General features: G+C 46.9%; 1 protein-coding gene across 1 annotated transcript; it reads right to left on the minus strand.

Moving 5' to 3' along the window:
* Positions 1–9,075: 9,075 nt before the first annotated feature.
* Positions 9,076–12,675, minus strand: CHAC1 (ChaC glutathione specific gamma-glutamylcyclotransferase 1). The gene is made up of 3 exons (XM_063947354.1): positions 12,441–12,675; positions 11,939–11,974; positions 9,076–11,569 (listed from the first exon to the last, which is right to left on the minus strand). The coding sequence occupies exons 1-3, from the start codon at positions 12,618–12,620 to the stop codon at positions 11,162–11,164; spliced, it is 624 nt and encodes a 207-aa protein (XP_063803424.1). The 5' UTR covers positions 12,621–12,675; the 3' UTR covers positions 9,076–11,161.
* Positions 12,676–26,321: the final 13,646 nt, after the last annotated feature.

A 26,321-nucleotide genomic window follows, 5' to 3' on the forward strand; every position in this document is an offset into this window, starting at 1 on the left:
TCCCAGCTTCTGCTCATACCTCCCAACATGATCCTCTCCAGGAGGGACACAGACATTCCTGAAAGGAGTTAAAAAAAATACTACACAAACAGAGGCCTAACTGGGGATGTTGGCACTCAGGGCAAATAACAAAATAGCTCCCCTTGAAAACGTAAAATTATTGGGTTGATTCTCAAATAAACACCAAATGGAAACACAAATGGATGAAATGCGAGGATAAATATATATACTGTATGACAGTGATGACTACTACATGCACATATATACTCTGTTGTGCAATGGAAGTCTGAAGTGAACAATCCGGAGCCTGGGAGCTGTCTAGACTCCAGGGCCAGATTAACAATGGGGCGGATGGAGCTCCAGCTCCAGGCCTCCACATAAAAATAGGCCCATCATCATGACAGCATGATGATAACCAACCATCAGCTAGCAACACGGTCAGCCATAAATCAGAATTATTAAAACTGCATTTCTATTTTCCACACAAAATTATGCAATTTTTGCACTTTTATATATTTAGGGAGACATTGGCACTGATAGTGTACAGGGTCTACATGGTGTACAGGGTCTACACGGCATTGACCTCACCTCCTCCACTTCTCATAATAGGCCCTTAAACATTTTCAGCTCCAGGCCAATGAGGCCCTTAATCCGGCCCTGCTAGACCCCAGAAGCTTTAGGGATTTTGCTTCTGTGAAACTCATATTAGATGCTTCCGGCAACCATGAAAAATTGGGTTCCGGTATGAATGGTCGACCATGTTATGGTCGACAGTCATTAGGTCGACCACTATTGGTCGACATTGACATGGTCGACATGGACACATGGTCGACAGATGAAAATGGTCGGCACATGAAAGGTCGACATATGAAAAGGTCGACATGAGTTTTTTAACTTTTTTAAGTGTCGTTTTTTGCGTAAAGTGACTGGGAACCCCAATTAGTGCACCGCGTCCCCTCGCATGGCTCGCTTCGCTAGCCATGCTTCGGGCATGGTGCCTTCGCTCCGCTACCGCTTCGCTCGGCACACTTTACCGTTCCAATCGTAGTCCATGTGGATCGTAAAGTATGGAAAAGTTCCCCAAAAGAAAAAAAAGTTAAAAAACTCATGTCGACCTTTTCATGTGTCGACCATTTTCATATGTGTCGACCATTTTCATGTGTCGACCATGTCAATGTCGACCAATAGTGGTCGACCTAATGACTGTCGACCATAACATGGTCGACCATGTGAACGGATACCGAAAAATTGCCGTGCGCTTTTATTAGTCTGTCACCCTCTCTATAGGGCACAGTATGCTGATCTTACCATGGTTAGATGATTTCCAGACTGAGGGGGACATTTACTAAGCAGTGATAAGAGCGGAGAAGTGAGCCAGTGGAGAAGTTGCCCATGGCAACCAATCAGCACTGAAGTAACATCTATAATTTGCTTACTATAAAATGATACAGAGCTGCTGATTGGTTGACGGGGGCAACTTCTCCACTGGCTCACTTCTCCGCTCTTATCACTGCTTAGTAAATGTCCCCCTGAGAACCTCTATATGACATTAGTACAGTATTTGTAACCCCACAGCTTGTGTGTAATAATTGGGGACAAGATAGAGCACTCCTCCATAGTAGTCAGCCAGGACTCTGATTAATCCACTACCGTATATACAACATTGATAAATTGGTACCAACCACTGATCTTATCTCAATTTAAAGCTAGATCTTATCTCAATTTAAATCTAGACATGTAAGGAACTGGAAGATATGTCACACAGCAAAATTAGACTACATTATGGAGATTTGAACGGCCAAATCAAGAAGATTATAGAACAACCATTACTTGAAATAAATGATAATCATATTTCTTAGAGAATATAAACAACAAATGTTTTCAGTAGGGTTTAATAAAAGCATTGGCCTGCTTTGCACAAAATAAATAACATGAGATTATTCTATAATAACGTTTCTGTTGCACCAGTTTACAAAAGAGAAATCACTTGTAGAGCAGAACTGTTAATAAATATGAACTAATGTTATATGTGCTCAAGAGCAATCTGCACCAAAAAGGGGGATTTATCAACCACAACACAAACCAGATAAAGAAGGAGAAACCAGGAGCTGCACTATGATACTGCAATGATTGCAACAAATAGCAAAATTGTATAACTAAATAACTGATGTAACTAATCAATAAATATTCAACATTTCATTTCGCAATAAAAAATACATATAACATAAAATTATACATATAGAAATAGCATAAAATAGGTTAATAAATTCAAAGCATACTTGCCTATGTCCAGGAGACTCCCGAATATTAGGTGGCGAGCCCTGACTCCTGAAAGAATGGCTAAGTGGGCGCCGTTCGTCCGTTCCCCCCCTTCCCCCACACATACACATCCCCGCTTTCTGTGGTGGGCGGTCCGGGGGGTCTGATGATGCAATTCGCGCTGAATCATGTAATTGTGGCCTTACAACATCAGTAATCTCGGCATTGCATTGTAGGGGCGGGACCATGATAGCATGATTCAGCGCAAATTGCGTCTTCAGAGCCCTGTTCCGCACCTATACACCAGAGCCGTAACTAGGTGTGTGCCGATGGTGCATTGCCCACAGCGCAAATGCACTGAGGCGCACCATCGGGCAACACACCCGCAGGGCCGCAATCTCCAGCCTGCACACAGTCACTGCCGCTGGCGGCACCGCCTGTGTCCAGCGTGCGGCGCTGCCTGTATCCTGACTCCCGCTGGTGGTGCCCCCTGTGTGCCGCTGGCGGCGCCGCCTGTAACCAGCGTGCGGCGCCAGTATCCCGACTCCCGCTGATGGTGCCCCCTGTGTGCCGCTAGCGGTGCTGCCTGTGTTCAGCGTGCAGTGCCACCTGTGTCCCATCCCCCACCGCCGGCGCTGCTTTTACAGTTAAGGGTCTGGCTGCCGCTGCACTCACCCGGCTGTGATGCTGCTGCTCCGGAGAGATTGTAAGTATCAACTATTCTATCTAATCTATCTATCTATCTATCTATCTATCTATCTATCCTGCCGTAATGAGTAAAAAGGGGGACGCTGTCTGCCGTAATGTGTAAAAAGGGGGACGCTGGCTGCCATAATGAGTAAAAAGGGGGACGCTGTCTGCCGTACTTTGCAATAAGGGGGACGCTGTCTGCCATAATGTGTAAAAAGGGGGACACTTGCTGCCGTAATGTGTAAAAAGGGGAACGCTGTCTGCCGTAATGTGTAATAAGGGGGATGCTGTCTGCCGTAATGTGTAAAAAAGGGAACGCTGTCTGCCGTAATATGTAAAAAGGGGACGCTGTCTGCCGTAATGTGTAAAAAGGGGACTCTGTCTGCCGTAATGTGTAAAAAAGGGGACTTTGTCTGCCGTAATGTGTAAAAAAGAGGATGCTGTCTGCCGTAATGTGTAAAAGTGGCTCTATCTGATGTAGTGGCGCTACTGTGCGGCGGAATTTGAATAATGGTGACTACTGTGTACCATTATATGAATTGGTATTATTTTGTGGCCACACCCCTTTCCCGTGAAGCAAAACCCCTATATTTTTTTAGCACGCCTGCGGTTTACGTTAAGGGGGGGGGGGGGGGGGGGGGTACCGATGTTGTTTCTTGCACACAGCGCTACAATGTCTAGTTACGACCTGCTATACACCATCATTCACCCCCGCCAAGCCCCTTCATGCTGCATCACCCCCACCCCCTTCCCGCTATGCCGACCTGGCTGCCCCCTTACTGGCAAGTATGATTCAAAGCTAGCATCATATTATGCATGTGTGTATGTATCAAAGCTCGCAGAGATAAAGTGGAAGAGATAAAGTACAAACTAATCAGCTCCTGACAGTTCACAGGCTGTGTTTGACAAAATAACAGTTAGCAGCTGATTGGTTGATAGTTTATTTCTCTCAAAGTTTTGATACGTATGCCCCTATGGGGTTTTGTTATCAAGAGTCGGGTAGTAAAACCAATCATTTCAGGTTTTGCTTCTGGCCGAAATTTAAAAGGGCAATACTTCTACTATCCATGACTAGCTGGCGGTCACATGAGGATCGGTTCCAGCGGTGATGTCTCAGCAGCGGCATTATGGTATATCCCCCAATATCCCTAATCCTGATCCCTACCCCTCCCAATAGTGCCTAAACGAGGGGGCAGAGTGTGATAGAAAAGCCCAGAGGCTTCTATTGGGTAATGCCATCTAAATATGGCGTTATCCTTCAGGTCCAAGCTCTGGAAAACATCGCATTACAGAGCTTGGACCGGGAATGCATTGATACATACGGGAAAAGTGGTCAAACCTCCGAAAAAGGCATATTTGAAGGTTTGACCTCAAAAAAGCTTCAACGCATCTTGCCCATAGAAACAGACACAGATAGGTGGGAACAGTGATACACATACAAATGGAGACAGAGATGATACACAGAAAGGGGGTAGGTTTCCCATATACAAAGGGTAGGACAGTGTACTACAAACACAAAGGATGGAGATAAAAATGCACATACAACACATAGGAAGCAGGTAGTTAGAGAGAAATATACTCCTGCAAAAGTGGTGACAGTGGGGGTAATTCCAAGTTGATCGCAGCAGGATTTTTGTTAGCAGTTGGGCAAAACCATGTGCACTGCAGGGGAGGCAGATATAACATGTGCAGAAAGAGTTAGATTTGGTGGGTTATTTTGTTTCTGTGCAGGGTAAATACTGGCTGCTTTATTTTTACACTCTAAATTAGATTGCAGATTGAACACACCCCACCCAAATGTAACTCTCTGCACATGTTATATCTGCCTCCCCTGCAGTGCACATGGTTTTGCCCAATTGCTATCAAAAATCTTGCTGCGATCAACTTGGAATTACCCCCCATGTGCACTGCAGGGGAGGCAGATTTAACATGTGCAGAGAGAGTTAGATTTGGGTGTGGTGTGTTCAATCTGCAATCTAATTTGCAGTGTAAAAATATTATTAATATAGTATTTACCCTGCACAGAAATAAAATAACCCACCCAAATCTAACTCTTTCTGCACATGTTATATCTGCCCCCCCCCCCCCCCCCCCTGCAGTGCACATGGTTTTGCCCAACTGCTAAAAAATGTCCTGCTGCGATCAACTTGGAATTACCCCCCAGTGAGACTGATACAAAGGGGAAAACAGAGAAAAGAGGGCGATACAGAGGCACAGGGGGAGGGCATGGAGCATACTTGCCTACCTGACCCTCTCCATGAGGGAGAAAATGTTCTGTTCCTGGACTTTCCTGGTAATGTATGATTGCCATCACCTGTGGTAAAACACCTATCTTCTCAATTATCTAGCTCACCACAGGTGATGGCAATCATACATTACCAGGAAAGTCCAGGAACAGAGCATTTTCTCCCTCATGGAGGGGGTCAGGTAGGCAAGTATGGCATGGAGCCACAGACACAAATAGGATGAGACAAATATAACAGCGAGCGGGAGGGGAGTTGAATCAAGAGTGGGAAGATAGTGATACACACATTCGCTTTGTCTTCTGCCAGGGCCGTGCGGTGTATAATAGTCCTGACCAATGAAGAATGTTGGCAAAGAAGTAGTCACACTGGAGAAGGCAGAACTCACATGATATGCAGCACAGCCGTGGCTATGCTATTGCTGGCCCAAGTGAATTTGAGACCAGATTAGCTGCCCTGTCCCCAGTGGAACCATGACATCACTAGTGGGACATCTGCTTAAATAAAGCTCTAGAAATATTTTACAGTAATATATATTTTTTCGACTACACATAGAGTACGAACAACCTAATGACTGCAAACGTTAAAAGAATAGAGCAAAGCCAGTCATGTCAGAGGACATTGCATACACACCCTAATGATATCAGTCTGATTCTTATGAATCACTGTCAAAATTCTACTGAACTATTAAAAGAGAAATGACGACAGCCAGATCAATACAGAGGAGGAAGTTCTATCAAACTACGTATGAAACTCCGACGTAAAGAGAAAGTTACAGGGAATGGAAACAGGAAGTGGAAACAGTTCTGACCTAAGAATAGTACATTACAATTAGCTTTATTAGGATTTATGTGGCACTGCCATGACACCAGGTATATGAATAGGCTTCAGATTTACCATAATGAGGGGTCTATTCACCAGACAGCATTGAAGTAACATCTATAACTTATATACTATAAAATTATACAGAGCAGCTGATTGGTTGCCATGGGCAACTTCTCCACTGGCTCACCTCTCCACACTTTTCACTGCTTCATGAATAGACCCCTTAGATGTACTGTAACTAATACCTTGCACTATGGATTCAACTGAAAGACTGTAATTAACTCATCAGTATCTTGATGACAGCTCACTTGACAGACACATCAGTGTCTTCAGTTTTAACAATGGGGGTGATTCCGAGTTGTTCGCTCGCTAGCTGCTTTTAGCAGCATTGCACACACTAAGCCGCCGCCCTCTGGGAGTGTATCTTGGCATAGCAGAATTGCGAACGAAAGATTTGCTAATTTTCTCGGAACGATTACCCCGCAGTTTCTGAGTAGCTCCAGACTTACTCTGCCATTGCGACCAGCTCAGTCCTTTTCGTTCCTGGTTTGACGTCACAAACACACCCAGCGTTCGCCCAGCCACTCCCGCGTTTTTCCCTGAAACGCCTGCGTTTTTCCGCACACTCCCAGAAAACGGCCAGTTTCCGCCCAGAAACACCCACTTCCTGTCAATCACACTACGATCAGCAGAACGATGAAAAAACTTAGTTATGCCGTGAGTAAAATACCAAACTTTTGTGCTAATTTACTTGGCGCAGGCGCGCTGCGTACATTGTGCATGCGCAGTTTGCGACTAATCGCTCCGTAGCGAAAAAAAAATAACGAGCGAACAATTCGGAATGACCCCCAATATCCTGAAATGGTAAATGCACACTTACAAATAATATCTTTATGTGTGCACCGTAAGCATGTCCTGATGCCCCCAGAACCCCGTAAACTTTATTATTCCTCCTGCCAAACTCCCCCCCCCCCCCCCCCCCCCTTCCTCCCCTATAATATTATTGATATGGTGCAATGAGACATATTTCTGAATATTTACTGAAAACATGGCTCCGGCTACAGGCCAGTCAGAAAGGATTATGGGGGTCATTCCGAGTTGATCGCACGTAGCAACTTTTTGCTGCTCGTACGATCAACTAGACGCCGCCTATGGGGGAGTGTATTTTTGCATAGCAGGGCTGCGATCGCTTGTGCAGCCCTGCTATGCCAAAAAAAGTTTTGTTTAAAACAAGACCAGGGTCAGACTTACTTACCCTGTGCGATGGATCCAGCGTTGCAGGTCCGGAATTGACGTCAGACATACGCCCTCCAAATGCCTCAACACGCCTGCGTTCGGATCTTCACGCCCAGAAAACAGTGAGCTGATGCCCTGGAACGCCTTCCTCCTGTCAATCTTCTTGCAATTGCCGCTGCGACCGCTTTCCTTCGCTGGCGATGGCCAACAACGCGCCTGCGCAATACGGCCGCAGCGTATGCGCAGTTCTGACCCGATCGCACGGCTGCGACGAAGCGCAGCGTGCATTCGGGTCGGAATGACCCCCTATACACATAACAGGGGAAGCACATATTTTTCACAGTGTGGGCCGTGAGAGAAACGGCGATTCCCTGGGAAAAGAGGCTGCAAGAAACAGACCATAATGATCTGAGTAGCGCATGACGGCAGGATGGGATAATATAGTCCCATCATGTAAAAATGTTTTCAAAAGATTCCTAATACTGGATTTTTTATTGGACCCTAGGATTCCATTGGGTCTGGGCTAATGTAATGTTTGTTTTTATTGCTTTATTTCACTGACATTTTTGTTATGAAGTGTTTATATCACGTTTTCCATACTAGTACATGGTGTCTAAAGGTGGGTACACACGAGCGACGTCGCCTAGTGTTTCCCCTCCCAGGTCGGTGGGTTGTAGTGAATACACACTAAGCGATATGACGACCATATTGCTCAGTGACGTAACGCAGCGGCCGGGCCGTGCAGGCAGCTCCTGGACGAGCGAGGAGGGAGTGTTCCGGACCACCACAGCTGACAGCGAGGGTTGTTAATGACCACGGCGCCGCGCATCGCTCTTCATCACTAGCATACACACTTGCTGAGAAAGTGAACAATGTGGCTCAGGGAGGGTGAAAACGAGCGACGTTGTTAATTTTCTCGGCAAGTGTGTATGCACCTTAAGTGTTTTGTTTGGATTTACTTACTCTAGAGCACTCAATAAGGTATGACCATACACTGCTGTCATTTGCAGATTGTCATCCTTATAAATGCAGATTATTTGCGTCAGCCATGAACGATGGAATATCAACTGTCATCTGAATAATACATATACTTCCGATGGCTAAAAATTGCACATAAAATAATTATAACAATTAATCAATGAATTGCCAATCTTATAGTCCACATCAGTGTCTAGGCTGAGTATTTGGCTGTGAGATCATAATCAGTCATCACCACCTTATTAGAAGTCATCTTTCTTATACCGATTTCTGACTGCCAACTATATCCCAGGTTACTGCACATGGATACGCAATAACCCGGGTTGCGGTGCAGTCTGAAAATGGCCAGTTGAAATAATCTGGTATTTCAACTCGGGTAGCGAGCAGGGTTGAGCACGGGTTCAACCGAGCTCGCGGTGCGGTGTGAACCGGTAAGCCAGGTCGATGCGACACGGGACCCATTCACACCATAGGAAGAGGCGGCGCTTAGAGATCATCTCAGCTCCAAGCGCCGCCTCCGGACGCGTCGGCGGTGATGTCACCAACCCGGCGATAAGCCGGGGTCAGGCCACCTGTCTGAAAGTGGTCTTCTGAAACTATCTACAAATCCCGGGTGCGACGCGGCTTATGCAGTGTGAAAGCAGTATTACCATCAAGCTGGTATGGTGTGGGTGATCTGCTACATGATGCCATATTACTGCTCTAGCCATTATGCTGGTTGTATGTAAAGTTACAGCATGCATTCCACAGCAGTATTTTACTATGCTAACTTGCACACATTTTACTGGTCACATTTTTAGACCTTATATGTACATACGTTTTTTTCTAAAGACATTCAGAGCTGTTTAATTTAATATAATTCTATTTATTATTGATGAAGTGTATAAAAAAAACAGATACAGTACACAGAACATCCAGTTGGAATACATTAAGGAACAGTGTCACGTATATGTTCCAAATATTGACAACTGTAGCAATGGAGTAAGTTTCCACAGAGCCAGGAACTGTCAGGAAGCACCTCTATGTTCACTAGTCTCATAAGATCCCGCACTATATGGCGCAATGACTAATAGTCTTGCATAGTAATACAAGACACGGTGCAATATGTAATGCCCGCGAGGTGCAAGAGGCTGTTCAGGAATTTATGCAAGTCTGTCCGTGTTTTTAAAGTGGCAATCATTTACAGCGCAAAACCGACCTGGTTTTGCCTGGTAAATGATTGCCACTTTAAATGTATAGACAGACTCGTAGAAATTCCTAAACAGCCTCCTGCACCTCGCACGCTATATATTAGCCTTGGAATGTAACAGTGAATGCAATAATACTTGGATGTTTTTTTTAAAGACTTAATGCTCCAGGCACTTGAGTAACCGTAGAGAATTCTAACTGCAATATTTAGATGTTTGGCTTTAGTATATACAGTATCAATTCAACTTTTCATCTGTTACTGCAAATTAAACTACAACCAAGTAGTGCTACACAGTTTCTAATGCTTGTTCCTGGCATCCAGAGAGTTTACAGAACATTACTCCACTGCATTATTGCACATTCCCAATTACACATAGGCTATAAATCATCTTATTACGCTATTAAATACAAAAAAAAAAAAAAAAGAGAATTCCATCTGCCCATATTTAAGGTAGATAGATTCTTAGCAGCAAAACTTGAGTATTCATCCTTTATAGAAATAGTCTTAAACAGAGTTCTTGACATCTAATGGCTTCAGTGCAGAGTGATAACACTTCCAGAGGCAATTATCTAGATAAGTAATACTGCTATTGTCTTCAGTATATAACAAAATATGCTACTTCTTGTCTTATACACTAATAAAGGTTGTAGTGTTCTTTTAAGCCATAATGCAGTCATATGCCAATGGTCACAGTACTTTTATAACGTGCTAGCCATTAATACAGCAATATCACCAGTTTCATTTATACAGTACAGTATACAATTATTTGTATACTATGAGAGGCATTTTGATCTGTTTGTAACATAGATGGCAGGTTTACATTTTGACACTTAATATCTGGGTGACGATTGTGCCAAGGCTTCATCATCTAAAACTGTATTTCCCAAATTCGCTCCTTAAGGTAACTTAACAGTCCAGGTTTTAAGGATAAGGGCAGTGCGAGTGTTTAGTTGGCAGTTATATGTCAGAGAAACAATTAACACTTTGTAAAACAATCAACTTAGGACTAGATTTGTCTAGTTCTGGCTTGTTTGTGACTTCTAAGACACTCATCACAAACGTAAACCCAGTAATAAGTGATTAAGGGGTCTATTTACTAAGACTTGGATGGATATAAAGTACCAGCCAGTCAGCTCCAAACTGCCATGTTACAAGCTGTGGGGCAGATGTATTAACCCGGAGAAGGCATAAGGAAGTGATAAACCACTGATAAATGCAAGGTAATACACGCACCAGCCAATCAGCTCCAATGTGTAAATTAACAGTTAGGATCTGATTGGCTGATGCGTGTATCACCTTGCATTTATCACTGGTTTATCACTACCTTATGACATCTCCAGGTTAATACATCTGCCCCTGTGTTTGAAAAATGACAGTTAGGAGCTGATTGACTGGTACTTTACCTCCATGCACTTTATCTCGATCTAAGGCTTAGTAAATAGACCCCTAAATTAACCCAGAGGTGGGCGGGTAAAGTATGCGCTTCCGAAGGGGCCAGCTCTCCAGGACAAACACATATACAGTAAAAGTGCTTTGGTTACATTAGGTGTGGTGATTTGTAGTAACAGTTTGGGAGTACTGGACACTTTCCGGATCTGTTAGGTAGTGGAGATAACATCAAGGGGTCAAACATCTGGGTTTCAGACAAGAACTATCCATGAGGTGTCTGGAAACTTGAAGACTTGATAACCGTAGAGAAATGTCATGCCAACATCAAAGAATGCATGGAGTAAAATCATTTTTAGCAGAACACAGTCAAGGGGTCATCTGTGCTGTAAAGGCAGGGTAAGATGGCTATCAGAGCCTCCTCTATGGAGAACAGATGTTTATCTTCAGCTTCTGGACAGTAATTATGCATAAAGTCTGCAAGGCGCAGGAGGTACTCTATATTGTGGCCTGCTCGGCCGCTTGATACTATTATTTGAGCTGCAATGTCCTCCTCGGTGGCTGGTCCCAGGTAGCCAGGATTTTGAGGAGTAGCAATATATACCAGGGCCAGTACCGCTCCATCCTCCCCTTCATCTTGAGGGTAGAACTTCACCAGTTTGTTTACGTAGCCTCCCAGGACAGACTCTCTTACATTTAAATATTGGAGTGACGATTCAATCTGCTCCCCGCGGACTTCATAGGCCACGCCCCACGTGCATTCCTGCAATAAAACATAGCAATTGTCAATTATCAATAAGTCTGTTAGTGTGTTTCTAAGAGAAGAAACAACCTGAGCAATTACATAAACATTGGTGGTTTATATTAAGCTATGGATGTACATTTTCTCTTTGGTAATATATATTTCAGCTACATTTAATGGACCCAACACAGTGCAAGCACGTGAGTACAGAGCGTCTCTATAAATGAAGCATCTGCACAGATCCTCGGGCCCCTATATAGGTTATTATAAGCATGGGACCCTATATAGGCTATTATAAGCATGTGCAGTCTTGTAAGGCAGCAATAAGACATCGCTGTTTGGAAATATATGGAAGTTTATTTTAAAAGCTAATCACAGAATTCAACTCACCTGATAATCCTCTTGTAGGGTGACCACTCGCCCAGGCTGAAAAGACAGAGAATGGGTATCTAGTGAGAAAGCTGTATACTGTATTACATTATATGTATCATACAATGCCATTTCATTCTGTAACATGCACTTTTCTCACCCCTATCATTAAAGATCGACTAATACTGGCTACAAATAATGATAATTATCCTATTAAATAGCCCAAAGAAGGCACTTACATCATCATCATCATCATAATAATATATATATATATATATATATATATATATATATATATATAAAATAAGATCTATAGATCTATATATAGATCTATCTATCTATCTATCTATCTAGATAGATAGATAGTAAAGTTGGGAGAAGGCAAAGGAACAAATATAACGTTCCCCTTAAACACCTGGGCAGGTGACATGTAATAAAAGCACACTAGAATAATACCTGCCTGCTCTACCAGCCTCAGCCCCCATACAGAATACATAAGGCGACAGGTATGATAAATACTCACCATTTGCGGGCTGCCTCTATGGAAGCTGTCCCCCTGCCAGAATTTGCGGCTGTAACCAGGGACAAAGCCAACTTTACTAGAAGTAAATTCAAAATCTGGTCTCCACACCAGGGAGCCATAGCCAAATATCCAGAGGGACTTGCTGTGCTCCTCCATGGTGCTGCTTGGGCTGCTGGGCATTACAGTGCCGGCTACAGGGTGACAGAGAGTGGTACTGATGCAAGCAGCAGCTGTCACATATATGGACACAACTTATTCTGCAGCTACACCCAGCCAGGGGGCACTGCCGGGGCTCTAGCCAATCCCAGCGCGGCTCTCCGCCCAGCGCCCCGCCCTCCTGCCAGCCGATTGGCCGCGGCACCTATCTGTCATGTGGAGAGATTAACCTTCCCCTCCCCGCTGCTGGTATGATGCAACTGCCTGAGCTGGTTTCAGACCATAGAGCAAGCTGAGAGGAGATTGCATCAGGCACTCAGGCAGCCGGCTGAGTGTGTAGTGCTGTGATTTTGTCACCTAGAAAAGGCAGTGTAGTACAATGCTGCATATTTTAGCCATATGTTTTGTTGTATAATACACTGTTGTATTGTGCAGGGAGAAAGCACATTTAATATTATTTATATGACGCAGTAAAACTGGATTGTAGCAATGCTAATAGTTATTTGACAATTGCACCACACAGAATTAGGATTTTGCTCTATGCTGAAAGCCTGATGATCTACACGTTTTATATGTTAAACTAGGCGATTCAGCGCGCCCTACGGGCGCTCTTCACACCGTCGAAAGGGGCTACGCCCCCTTAACCCCTGCACGCCTTGCTGGGGTTCAATATTTGTATGAGTATTACCTGCATTCCTAGGTTTGTCAGTGGTCAAATATTGCACGACGAAAGGGCTTGAGATGGTAAAGGGGGTGTAGGCCCTTGCGACGGCGTTAACGGTGCCTGCAGGGCACGATGTACAGAATGTAGCAGGTGCGGGGGGGGGGGGGGATGAGGCAGGGAGTATGTAGATGCTGCGGGTGGAGGGGGAGGTGGATGCAGGTGGGGGGTGGGTGCAGGACCTATAACTATGTGATTGTATGTGTAACAATATATAGGACACGGATAAGGATGTATGTGATATAGACATACCCGCATGAAGAGGTATACGGTGTCATTAGACACAGAGGGGAGTGCTGGTACAATGCGGAACAGAGGCAGCTGTGTCCTCTCTCTACACCGTACCATCCTTCAGGTGTAGCAACGCGGACATGTTGCGCACGCAATGTCTCCATGCGGCCGCAGGTGCACCAGTCCCCTCTGCATGCGCTATGTGCTCGCCCCCCTCAGGTGCAGTAGGAGGAGGGTGCGCAGGCTGGTGCTACTCCCAGGGCCAATGGGCATGGACAGCACGGTCATGTGCTCGGTGCTGGGCTTGCGCCCTGCGCTTGCTGTGTGAGGGATAGGGAGGAGGCGGCAGAGCGGAGCATCACCAATGTACCGGTAACTATGGGGGGCACCGCAGGGGGTTATGGCTCCTGTCCTCCTGGTGAGGGTTTGTCAGGGAGATATCAAGGAGCCGGTGGTATGGAGCGTGTATGGGACACAGAGGGGTAGGTAGAGGATACAGAGACGCAGGGCGGTAGGGAGGGGATACAGAGACGCAGGGCGGTAGGGAGGGGATACAGAAACACGGGGCGGTAGGGAGGGGATACAGAGATGCGGGCGGTAGGGAGGGGATAGAGAGACACGGGTGGTAGGGAGGGGATAGAGAAACGCAGGGCGGTAGGGAGGGGATAGAGAGAAGCGGGGCGGTAAGGTGGGGATACAGAGGCGTAGGGAGGAGGGGATACAGAGACATGGGGCCTTAGGGAGGGGATACAGCGACGCGGGGCGGTAGGGAGGGGAAAGAGACGCGGGGCGGTAGGGAGGGGAAAGAGAGACGCGGGGCGTTAGGGAGGGGATAGAGCGACGCAGGGTGGTAGGGAGTGGATACAAAGACGTGGGGCGATAGGGAGGGGACAGAGAAACACGGGGCGGTAGGGATGGGACAGAGAGACGCAGGGCGGTAGGGAGGGGACAGAGAGACGCGGGCGGTAGGGAGTGGATACAGAGATGTGGGGCGGTAGGGAGGGGACAGAGAGATGCGGGGTGGTAGAGGCGGGGCGGTAGGGAGGGGATACAGAGACGCGGGCGGTAGGGAGGGGACAGAGAGACGCAGGGCGGTAGGGAGGGGACAGAGAGACGCGGGCGGTAGGGAGTGGATACAAAGATGTGGGGCGGTAGGGAGGGGACAGAGAGATGCGGGGTGGTAGAGGCGGGGCGGTAGGGAGGGGATACAGAGACGCGGGCGGTAGGGAGGGGACAGAGAGACGCGGGGCGGTAGGGAGGGGACAGAGAGATGCGGGCGGTAGGGAGGGTACAGAGAGACACGGGGCGGTTGGGAGGGGATAGAGAGACGCGGGGCGGTAGGGAGGGGACAAAGAGACGCGGCCGGTAGGACGGGGACAGGGAGACGCGGGGCGGTAGGGAGGGGACAGAGACGCGGGGCGGTAGGGAGGGGACAGAGAGACGCGGGCGGTAGGGAGGGGACAGAGAGACATGGGGCGGTTGGGAGGAGATAGAGAGACGCGGGCGGTAGGGAGGGGAAAGAGACGCGGGGCGGTTGGGAGGGGATAGAGAGACGCGGGGCAGTAGGTAGGGGAAAGAGACGCGGGGCGGTTGGGAGGGGATAGAGAGACGCGGGGCGGTAGGGAGGGGATACAGAGACACGGGGCGGTAGGGAAGGTCCCAGTGAGGAAGCTGATGAAGAAAGGGGGGGAAGTAGTGGAGGGGGTGGAGTTGTGTAAAGTGGTGACCAGACATAGATACAGTGGCTAGGATGGCCGGAGGGACTCACCGTTGGGGCTGTGGGTGGCTGCTGCAGGCTGTGAAATAGTTCAGTATCCAGAGGCGTCACCAGGTGTGGGAGAGCAGTCTGTACTATGACTTTTCCTCCCCCAGCCCCTCCCTCCCTCCCACGGCGAAATGGGGGCGTGGCCTAGAGTAAAATGGGGCGTGGCCTCGCAGGTCTTTTCTCTCTCGCTCCGGGGGTGTTTCCAGCTTGCCTGTAGATGCTGACAGCCCCCGGAGACTGCAGAGTGTGTGTGCCGGCTGTGTGACCGGAGGAGAGTGCTGCAGGAGATGACGTCACTGCAGCACTCGGCTCCTGACAGCTGGATGTGTGCGGAGGAGGTGGCGGGTCTGTGTACGCGGGGCAGGGAGGGCTATGAGAGCCTTCTCCTGCGCCACCCGTCCCTCCTAATGTGTATGCCGGGGGCAGCAGTTGTTGTTGTTCGGCGCGCCGTGGCTGGTTAGTCAGATTTGCTGGGGGGGGAGGGGAAGGGGTGTGACATGGACAGGCAGCAGGAGCAGAGACTTGCTGCACATGTGGTGGGCGCAGTACCGGATCTTGCCACGGGCAAGCAGTACTTTTGCCCGGGGTGCCGCCTTCCGGAGGGCGCCGGCGCCCTCCGGAAGGCGCCGCACCATGGCAAGATCCGCCACTGTGCCCTCTGCAGTGCCCCCCGCTGTGCCCGCCGCTGGTCCCCCGCTTTGAAGGGAACCAGACGCTAAGCGTCTAGTTTCCCTTCATGGAGAGGACTGTGCTGTGCGGTGCGCGATGACGTCATCGCGCACCGCACAGCAAAGGTCCTCTCCATGAAGGGAAACTAGACGAAGCGTCTAGTTTCCCTTCATGGAGAGGACCTTTGCTGTGCGGTGCGCGATGATGTCATCGCGCACCGCACAGCACAGTGGCAGAGACACTAGGGGTCATAATTGACCTCTAGTGTCTATGCTGTGCTATGGGAGAGACGTAATGACGTCTCTCCCATAGATCCGAGGACAGACAACAATCCGAGTCCAGGAGAAGAGCGGCGCCGGCGGAGGAGGAGGTCTGGAATCAGGAGCGGGGATTGTAAGTATACTTTTATTTATTCTTATTTTTTTTTCCAGCTGCGCTACAGGGGGCACAAATGGGGGCGTAACTGACCACGCCCCCATATGAAGCCACACCCCCATTTTTGCCCGGGTCGCCACAAGGGCAAGATCCGGCCCTGGGTGGGCGGGCTCTGTGACACCGCCCACCACTGTGACTCCGCCCAGCGTTACGGGCACAGAGTAACAGACTTGGGCAAATATATAGGAGATGCAATTATTTCAATAATGATGTGCACACATTGATAATACATATGTAAATTAGATCTTTGGGTTCGGTTTGTGTGTTGAACAATCATAATATCGACAATGAGATTATGAGAATAGGGACGCTGCTAAATCTTGCAAAGCGTGCAGACATGGTAATAATGCAATTTAAAGCATTTTCAGCGTTGCATTTATAACTTCATGTTGGTAAAGCCGATACAGTTAACGTGCACTAAATTGCTCTAAGGCAAACTAGTGTTTCAGTGTGTTTGGTTTATGAATTGAATTTAGTGAGAAACCAAAGGCACACGCAAGGAGGGTTTCCAGATGCCCAGAAACCCCCGTTCCCCACAGCCTGGCCAGTGGCCACTACATGCAGTATAAAGGGTGGAATGGAGCTGTGCACATGCCAAATGGCAGCAGATTTTTATATAAGTTCTTCTGTGTGTGTCAGTGGTCAATTATCGCACTTCAGAGAGAATCTGCACATGGGCCCCTGAGTCCACACCGCACATCCTGCACCCATTTTTACTATACTCACCTATCCGCAGTCCCCCAATAGCAGCAGAACCTCTCCACAAATCACTGGGAAAATGTCATGGGGCCATTTTCCTGGCATTTTGTGCATGCACAGTAAGGAAATCTCTGGAAAAATGGCTGCCGTTCCATTTCCCCAGAGTTCTGTGCATGCGCAATAGGAGTATGTTCCCCTAGAGCTCAGACTTTACCTCACTGCCGACTAGAGAGGAGGAGGCTGCTCATGGATCTCCTCCTCTGCTAATACGCCCCTGATTGGGCCGGCATATGTCTGACATACTGTATTACATAGACTGCATTGTGTTTCGGGCATATAGCTTGTTACATGCTAATTATGCATTCTTCATAGGCTGGCGACAGTCACTCTAAAATCAAACATTTGGAAACAACCCCCCTCCAGAAATCCTGCGTCTGCCATTTGAAACCTTCATACATTAAGCACACATCTGTTCTCTCATACATTGTAAGGGACTATTTATGTTACTAAAAAATGGCAGGTTGACACATTTTTAAGTATTGGGGCATTTACCAAGCGGCTATCACATTAGACATTGGAGACATCTGTGCACTCCCCCTGTTAAGTATCACAAAAGCAGCCCCTATGGCGGTCTTTGCCCCATTCACCAAGCCATACTAGCCTATGGGCTATGTTTACACATTTTTTCAGATATGGCCACGCATTAGCTCTTTTCAGAGCCCACATCTCATGATGTGAGGCATGATACCATGTGAAGACACTCCAAATCGCTGTGTTATTCAGCAATAAGGATGAACTTTTCTGGGCTTACACAGAAATATTCACAAATAAAGTTTTTGCATATGTCTTAATCTTTGCATCCCTTAACCCTGGCCCGGCGCTACTATTTGGCGCTACTGTATAACCAGAGGGGGTGCCACAGATGCTGCAGTCAGGCCGGAAGGATACGACTTTATTATATACAATTCTGTCTGCCGCAGTGCAGTTGAACTAAAATAACTTCAAAAGCTACCGGCCACCACACAGCTCGTTATCACCCTTACTAGGTACACAGACTCCTTCAGAACTCTCAGGTGGCCAGCTGGACCAGTCAGGTAGCATTTTATTGAAGAAGAGGAGGGGAGAAAGTGGTGGAGAAGGAATCCTCTTAATTTAATGGGCTGGGGGACTTACTATTCATTTATTGGTGTGGTGGGGGTAAATCAATTAATGTAATGTGGTGGGAAACAGCAATATTAATTGTGATTGGATTAATCTTTTAACATAATCATGGTGGATTGGGATATTAATGGCGTAGTGGGTCATCGGTAGTGTGTAGGGGATAAGTGTTACTGGGAAGGGAGATCCTGATCATCCCCCTCGCTGGATCTGCCATTTTAGCTGCACTGCTATATAGCGCCAGCGGTAGTGCAGGTATCCGGTCTCTAGGTCGACAGCAACTAGGACGACCACTATTGGTCGACAGTAACTAGGTCAACAGGGTCTCTAGGTTAACATGTTCTAGGTCGACAGGTCAAAAGGCCGACATGAGTTTTTCATATATATATATTTTGAACTTTTTTATACTTAACGATGCACACAGACTACGAATGGGAATAGTAACCTGTGCCGAGCGCAGCACGGCACCTTGCCATGCGATGGGACACGGTGCACTAATTGGGGTTCCCGGTCACTGTACAGAAAAAATGACACGAAAAAAAACCTCATGTCGACCTTTTGACCTGTCGACCTATCCAATTAGCCCCGATGCGGCACACTCCTCCCCCGATGTCAGCACTTATTGGGGATTATTAAGGCACGTGAAGCATAATCCATGCTAAGTGCCCCCAAAACCTGAGATAAGTGCCGCAAAAATACATAGGCCCGAAGCTTTTAACTGGACCTATGCATTTGCACAAAAAAATGGCTGTTTGGATAGGGTGATAAAAAAGCGCGAAAACACCTGTTTTTCACACCCACGGCACAATATCACAGGTAATTGGATACTCCCCTCAGTCTTTTTTCAAGGATGAGGTTGAATAGTTTTAATTTTATAACAGCTGTAATTATGTTCTTGCACTACAGTCAACATTTGTAATAATCTTTATTAATTTTACTCATTAGTGACAATGCCATCATAGTATTTAACATTTGCGTAGAAAGGGTTAAATAATTGAACTTTGCTCTAATTTCATTGCTTAGTCCTCCTGTCTTATCAGTTTTGTACATTATGATCCTTAGTATTTGTCTCACTGTATTACGTCTGTATTTCCATATCATGCCGTTATTACACCAAGGAATACTGGTAGCGTGCCAAAACGGTGCAAGGATTCGGGGAAACTAACCACAATTTAATTTCAAACCCACGCTTTACAGGGCAATTAAACATTTGGAAGCATTGAAGTGGCAAAGCCTGAATATGCTGTTAATATTAACTTACAAGTGTGAATAAAATTAACTAATGACTGCAAAGATGACTATAAGTGTATTCTGTTCTAGCCGTTATCCTGCAATTAAGGATCTGTACTCCTTAAGTTCTGCACATATATAGCTGATGGGGTTGTTTTACATCTCAAAATATGCAACTAGCATAAACAGGCGTACAATGAACTTTGCAACTGCATTAAACGGGATACGGTCGTTAGGTCGACACAACTTAGGTCGCCCAGGGCCGGCCCAAGTCAAATTTTTTTGGTAAGCAGATAAATGCTTCGGCCCCCTCCCCTTCCCCCCCTACATAGTACTTTTGCGCGTACTGAATAAATGAAGGGAGAGTGGTCGCATGGGGTAAGCCCAGTTGTAGTGCCCCTTATATGTTATGCCCACTGTTCTATTGCCCCGTACACGTTATGCCCACTATTCTAGTGGCCCTCACACATTAATGAAGAACGTATCACCTTATGCCCCCTGCCTGGAGACTTGCAGAGCAGGCTGTGGTGTAGGGGTTGTGTGTTAAGGTCCTCTTCATCAAGGGGATCTAGACGCTACCCTACCCTACATAGCTAGCCTGCCAATGGGCAACAGCCCCAACAGGGGAGCCTACCAGCCCACTACCCGTGTCCCCAACATGCAGAATGCACAGTGGGAAGGCTGGGGATAGCGGGCAGGATCTTACCTCTTTGATGTGGCTCTTCTGCCACCTCCGTCCTGGGCTCCACAGTTTCCAGCACCGCCCGGGCTGCACTCTCTGCCTCAGCTGGAGGTCCGCGTCCTGCCGGCAGTAGTAGGCATTGCAGAGGTCCGCTATGGCTGGCACAGGTGGGATAGGAAACTCCTCCAGCTCAGGACATGGGAACTCCCTGGAACCCCGGTGCCATAGTCACCTCCAGTCCTGCCACAGCGCTGCTCACATCTCTCTCTCCACAGGTTCTAATGGGTCCTCAGCCGGCTGTCCTGATAGGTCCTGCAGCCACTCCCGCCGTCCTCACCAGGAATCCTGGGGATGTCACCACCAAATGAGAAGGGGAAGGGTCTCTTCTGGTCCCCGTTGGATCCTATGCGTCTGCGTTGTCACCTCCGGTGACGGGTACTCTGTGATCAGGCACCGCTGAAGCAAGCCCCTCCCATGCAGAGTCCTTCAGCTGGGGCTGCGCTTGCTCTGCTCCTGTGCTCTTCCCGATCTCTTGCTCCCCCGGCATGTTGTTAGAGCCTCAGCGCCGTGCCGCCCTATAGCACAGACAACAAAACTGTGAAGAATTTCAAAGTAAACCACCACCAGCAGCAAGGGCTTCTGGGAACAGTAGTTTCTTTGGCGTTTCTTCACAGTATTGTAGTGGGGTGCGCTGGCGTACACGGCGCAGTGGCACCTCACCACTGCCTGCTCGGAGAGTCTCCGGGCAGGCACTGCACAGGAATGATTACCAGTGCCGGGTTTTACGCATGTCACTAGTGCAGCTGAGTCAGGGCGCCCTCCTCTATGCTGTGCCCTACTAAGCTATGTACCCAGCGTATGCATAAAACCTGCCTTGAGGTTGACAGTCATTAGGTCGACCATTGAAGGCCAACATGGGCATTAGGTCGACATGCACATTAGGTTGACATGTCAAAAGGTTGACATTAGTTTTTTTTTTTAAATCAATTTTTGGACTTTTTCATACTTTACGATCCACATGGACTACAATTAGGAATAGCGGGGGGGGAGGTGACGGGGGGAGTGAAGCATCGTTCATCATTGGTGCCTACACACTGAAAGATATGAACGGTATCTCGTAAATTAATGAACGAGAGCGTTCATATCTTTCAGTTAAATCTTTAAGTGTGTAGGGTCCCTTAGAGATGAAGTTCCCCTAATTCTGCAGCTGTCCCCTTTGCTCTTTGCATAAATTGCTTGCATATTACTAGATGGGTCTGCAGAGAACTCCAGAACATTGTACTGCTTTAAACTCCCCTTTAAATGTATTTATGGGATCAGTATGAGTTACCGACGATTGGGATGCCGGCCGTCAGTACACCGACAACGGCATCCCGATCATCAGTATGCAACAACAGGGAATTGTCGTGTTGTACACAAACTGAGTGCTTCTCCACTTGCAACTGAAGGAGCATATATTGTTGCAAAACCTGGTGTTACCCTATAAAAGCAGCAGTATATACATGTGGGCATTATACACAGGTGCAGCAGTATATACATGTAGGCATTATACACAGGTGCAGCAGTATATACATGTGGGCATTATACACAGGTGCAGCAGTATATACATGTGGGCATTATACACAGGTGCAGCAGTATATACATGTAGGCGTTATACACAGGTGCAGCAGTATATACATGTGGGCATTATACACAGGTGCAGCAGTATATACATGTAGGCATTATACACAGGTGCAGCAGTATATACATGTAGGCATTATACACAGGTGCAGCAGTATATACATGTAGGCATTATACACAGGTGCAGCAGTATATACATGTAGGCATTATACACAGGTGCAGCAGTATACACATGTGGTCATTATACACAGGTGCAGCAGTATATACATGTGGGCATTATACACAGGTGCAGCAGTATACACATGTGGGCATTATACACAGGTGCAGCAGTATCTACATGTAGGCATTATACACAGGTGCAGCAGTATATACATGTAGGCATTATACACAGGTGCAGCAGTATATACATGTGGGCATTATACACAGGTGCAGCAGTATATACATGTGGGCATTATACACAGGTGCAGCAGTATATACATGTAGGCATTATACACAGGTGCAGCAGTATATACATGTAGGCATTATACACAGGTGCAGCAGTATATACATGTGGGCATTATACACAGGTGCAGCAGTACATACATGTAGGCATTATACACAGGTGCAGCAGTATATACATGTGGGCATTATACACAGATGCAGCAGTACATACATGTGGGCATTATACACAGGTGCAGCAGTATATACATGTGGGCATTATACACAAGTGCAGCAGTATACACATGTGGGCATTATACACAGGTGCAGCAGTACATACATGTAGGCATTATACACGGGTGCAGCAGTATATACATGTGGGCATTATACACAGGTGCAGCAGTATATACATGTGGGCATTATACACAGGTGCAGCAGTATATACATGTGGGCATTATACACAAGTGCAGCAGTATACACATGTGGGCATTATACACAGGTGCAGCAGTATATACATGTAGGCATTATACACAGGTGCAGCAGTATATACATGTGGGCATTATACACAGGTGCAGCAGTATATACATGTGGACATTATACACAGGTGCAGCAGTATATACATGTAGGCATTATATACAGGGGCAGCAGTATATACTGCTGGATATTTGGTGAGTTTTGATCAGATACGTGCAAATGATCAGAATAAAACAGAAAAGATATTTGTAATATATTCTTTGTATTTTTCATGTAGCTTTTATAGTCAAAACTCTGGCGTATACTGGAGTGTGACAGGAAAGGCTCTGCCTCACCTCACTGCATGATTATTCATACTTCCCAAATATCCAAATATAGGCAGGTTAGTCCTGATTCCCAGACACCTGCAGAGAAGTGGTTATTGCTTCATTATAAAAGATTTATTATTTATTTATTAACAGTTCTGATATAGCGCAGCATATTCCGTTGCGCTTTACAATTAGAACAACAATAATAGAACAAAACTGGGTAAAAACAGACAGACATAGAGGTAGGAAGGCCCTGCTCGCAGGCTTACAATCTATAGGGAAATAGGCATGGATACACAAGGATAGATGATGTGTGGTAGGCTGAGTAGCGCAGTTCGAAAACTAGAAAAGTAAATGGCCAGGCTGCTGACAAAATGGACCCTAAGCTACATGGTGGATTGGCCATAAGGCTCACCAGGATGATTCATGGTAGGCCGATGTGCCTGAGGGGCCTATTTTGTGTATTATCATGTGTCCCCATCCCCACATGACAGGAAACCCACCACACTCAGTACACTACATTGTCCCCAGTCATTCTGTTATTGCACCTCTGCAGTACAGTAACTCTGCTATCCAGTGATGCTGCCATGGCGACACGGTATGTTATACCCCTGGTGCTGTCCATGTTGGGCCACTTCTACAAAATTTGACAGGGCCACTTTTAGTTCCCAATCCGTCCCCTGGTCTCAGACACAACTGCAGCAAACGACACAAGGAAGGCCGCAATTGCATACAATCAGGCCCTATGGAGGAGAGATCCCGCCACCCTCTCATCACACCACACCCTAATTAGGGCTGCTTCCATAAAGTTCCCGGGCTGGCTTTCCATCCCAAACCGCCACTGTGTGTGTGTGGAGGGGGTATGTCTGTGTGGTAGAGAACAGAGGGTCTATTTACTAAGCCTTGGAGAGAGATAAAGTGGTTGGAGATAAAATACCAGCCAATCAGCTCCTGTCATTTTTCAAACACTGCCTGTAACATGGCAGTTAGGAGCTTTTTGGTTGGTACTTTATCTCAGTCCACTTTATCTCTCTCCAAGGCTTAGTAAATAGCTCCCTTAGACTCTAAATTCCAATGGGGGCAACTAATGTGAATGGTTACATTATCTCTGTACAACACTACAACATATGGTCGCAGCATATAAACAATAATAAATAAAAAATTAATGACAATAAGGGTGTTTTGCGGAATGTCGGGGTGCCCAGTATTGACTGGGTTGGGTCTGGTGTTGTCTCAATTGTGTCTGAATTTTCGTAATTTGGGTCAGTGTTTGCTCATCTCTGGATCTCCTTCCCAACCTTTAAAACAATTTAAGTGCCACACACACCAGTGGCTAGTGCTCATGGCACATACTAGTAGGGTACAAGGATCCAAGTATCCTGGGATTGGCATACAAGTCCTGAAAGGGTGTCTCACATTGGAACAGTCACCCTCATATCGGGAAGTTAGGAGTTGTGCTGAATTGGCCTAGGCCTACATACTGTATTCTGCATTTCCAGCTTATACTGGAGTGATGTTGTTGTAGTGGTTCATCCAATAGATCAGATCAGCTGCTCAGATTTAGCCGGTAGGGAACACGTTGTGCTTGCTATGTCTTGGGCACATCTATCATTAGTAACAGGAAGTGCAGTGCCATGTCTAATGTCTTAGGTAATATTGGTTACATCATACCAGCTTCTAATAATGGTGCCTATCACTGTGCTTTCATATACGTAGTGCTCCTGCATGTCCTGCACTCTGCTCTACTATGTTTTCAGCCTTAAAATATATCTGTCAAGCCTGGAAAAAAATGCATTATCTAGGGTACATATCAACGTCACTTTGGGAAAATACAACAAAAAAGAAGTTACTATGACACCAACATTAATTGCTGATTTATTTTGCAATTAGTTAATTGCTCACTTTTTCATATATATATACTTGAAAATATCACTAATTTTAGATTAATTGATTCAAAACAATATTTATGCAAGTAAACCCTTATGGCTGTAAACTCACATTAATGTCATATATTTTCAGAGGCGTATCTACCTATTGACCACGATGGCACTTGCCAGGGGCGTTGGCCAAGGAGGCGGTGCCACCCGCGGCCACAGGGTACCGGTAGAATCACAATCCGAAGGGGCTCGGCTCCCTCCTGCATTGTGCACACGCCCTCTACCTCACCGCAAGCCCCTATGCCAGGCATGTCCAAACTGCGGCCCTCCAACTGTTGTGAAACTACATATCCCAGAATGCCCTGACACAGCTTTGCTGTCAGAGAATGCTAAAGCTGTGTCAGGGCATGCTGGGATGTGTAGTTTCTCAACAGCTGGAGGGCCACAGTTTGGACATGCCTGCCCTTTGCTGTCCACACAGCATACTTGCCTACCTGACCCTCTCCATGAGGGAGAAAATGCTCTGTTCCTGGACTTTCCTGGTAATGTATGATTGCCATCACCTGTGGTGAGCTAGTTAATTGATAAGAAAGGTGTTTCACCACAGGTGATGGCAATCATTCATTACTGGGAAAGTCCAGGAACAGAGCATTTTCTCCCTCATGGAGAAGGTCAGGTAGGCAAGTATGTCACACAGTGAGTTCCGGCAGTCGGTTGTACTGCGGTCAGCTGGTCACTTTAAGCAGTGGTGCAAGTAGAAAAAATGTCTTACGGGTACTGCCAAATGCCACATGGGGCGTGGCCAATGAAAATGGGGGCGTGATACACATATGGGGGGAGGGGCAGATACGCGTATGACCCCAATAGTGCCAGATACACGTTGCCCTACAGTGCCAGATATACATTGCCCCACAGTGACAGACATACATTGCCCCACAGTGCCAGATACACATTACCTCACAGTGCCAGATACACAAATGCCCCCAGAGTGCCAGATACACAATGCCTCACAGTGCCAGATACACATTGCTTCACAGTGCCAGATACACAAATGCCCCCAGAGTGCCAGATACACAAATGTCCCCAGAGTGCCAGATACACATTGCCTCACAGTGCCAGATACACAGATGCCCCCACTGTGTCAGATATACATTGCCCCCCAGTGCCAGATACACAAATGCCCCCCACAGTGCCAGATATGCCCCCAGTGCCAGATACAGAAATGCCCCCAGTGCCAGATACACAAGTATGCCCCCATTGCCAGATATGCCACAGTGCTAGATACACATGTCCCCCCAGTGCCAGATACACATGTCCCCCCAGTGCCAGATACACATGTCCCACCAGTGCCAGATACACATGTCCCCCCAGTGCCAGATACACATGTCCCCCCAGTGCTAGATACACATGTCCCCCCAGTGCCAGATACACATGTCCTT

Source organism: Pseudophryne corroboree, chromosome 12 (assembly GCF_028390025.1).
Source record: "Pseudophryne corroboree isolate aPseCor3 chromosome 12, aPseCor3.hap2, whole genome shotgun sequence".
In the NCBI taxonomy this organism is placed as follows: domain Eukaryota; kingdom Metazoa; phylum Chordata; class Amphibia; order Anura; family Myobatrachidae; genus Pseudophryne; species Pseudophryne corroboree.

Excerpts from the sequence above, each read along its gene's own strand:
- CHAC1 (XM_063947354.1), bottom strand. The coding sequence starts at position 12,620 with ATGCCCAGCAGCCCAAGCAGCACCATGGAGGAGCACAGCAAGTCCCTC. Across the intron at positions 11,975-12,440 it reads ATAGAGGCAGCCCGCAAATG|CCTGGGCGAGTGGTCACCCT; the intron begins GTGAGTATTTAT and ends CTGTCTTTTCAG. Across the intron at positions 11,570-11,938 it reads CCCTACAAGAGGATTATCAG|GAATGCACGTGGGGCGTGGC; the intron begins GTGAGTTGAATT and ends GTTTTATTGCAG.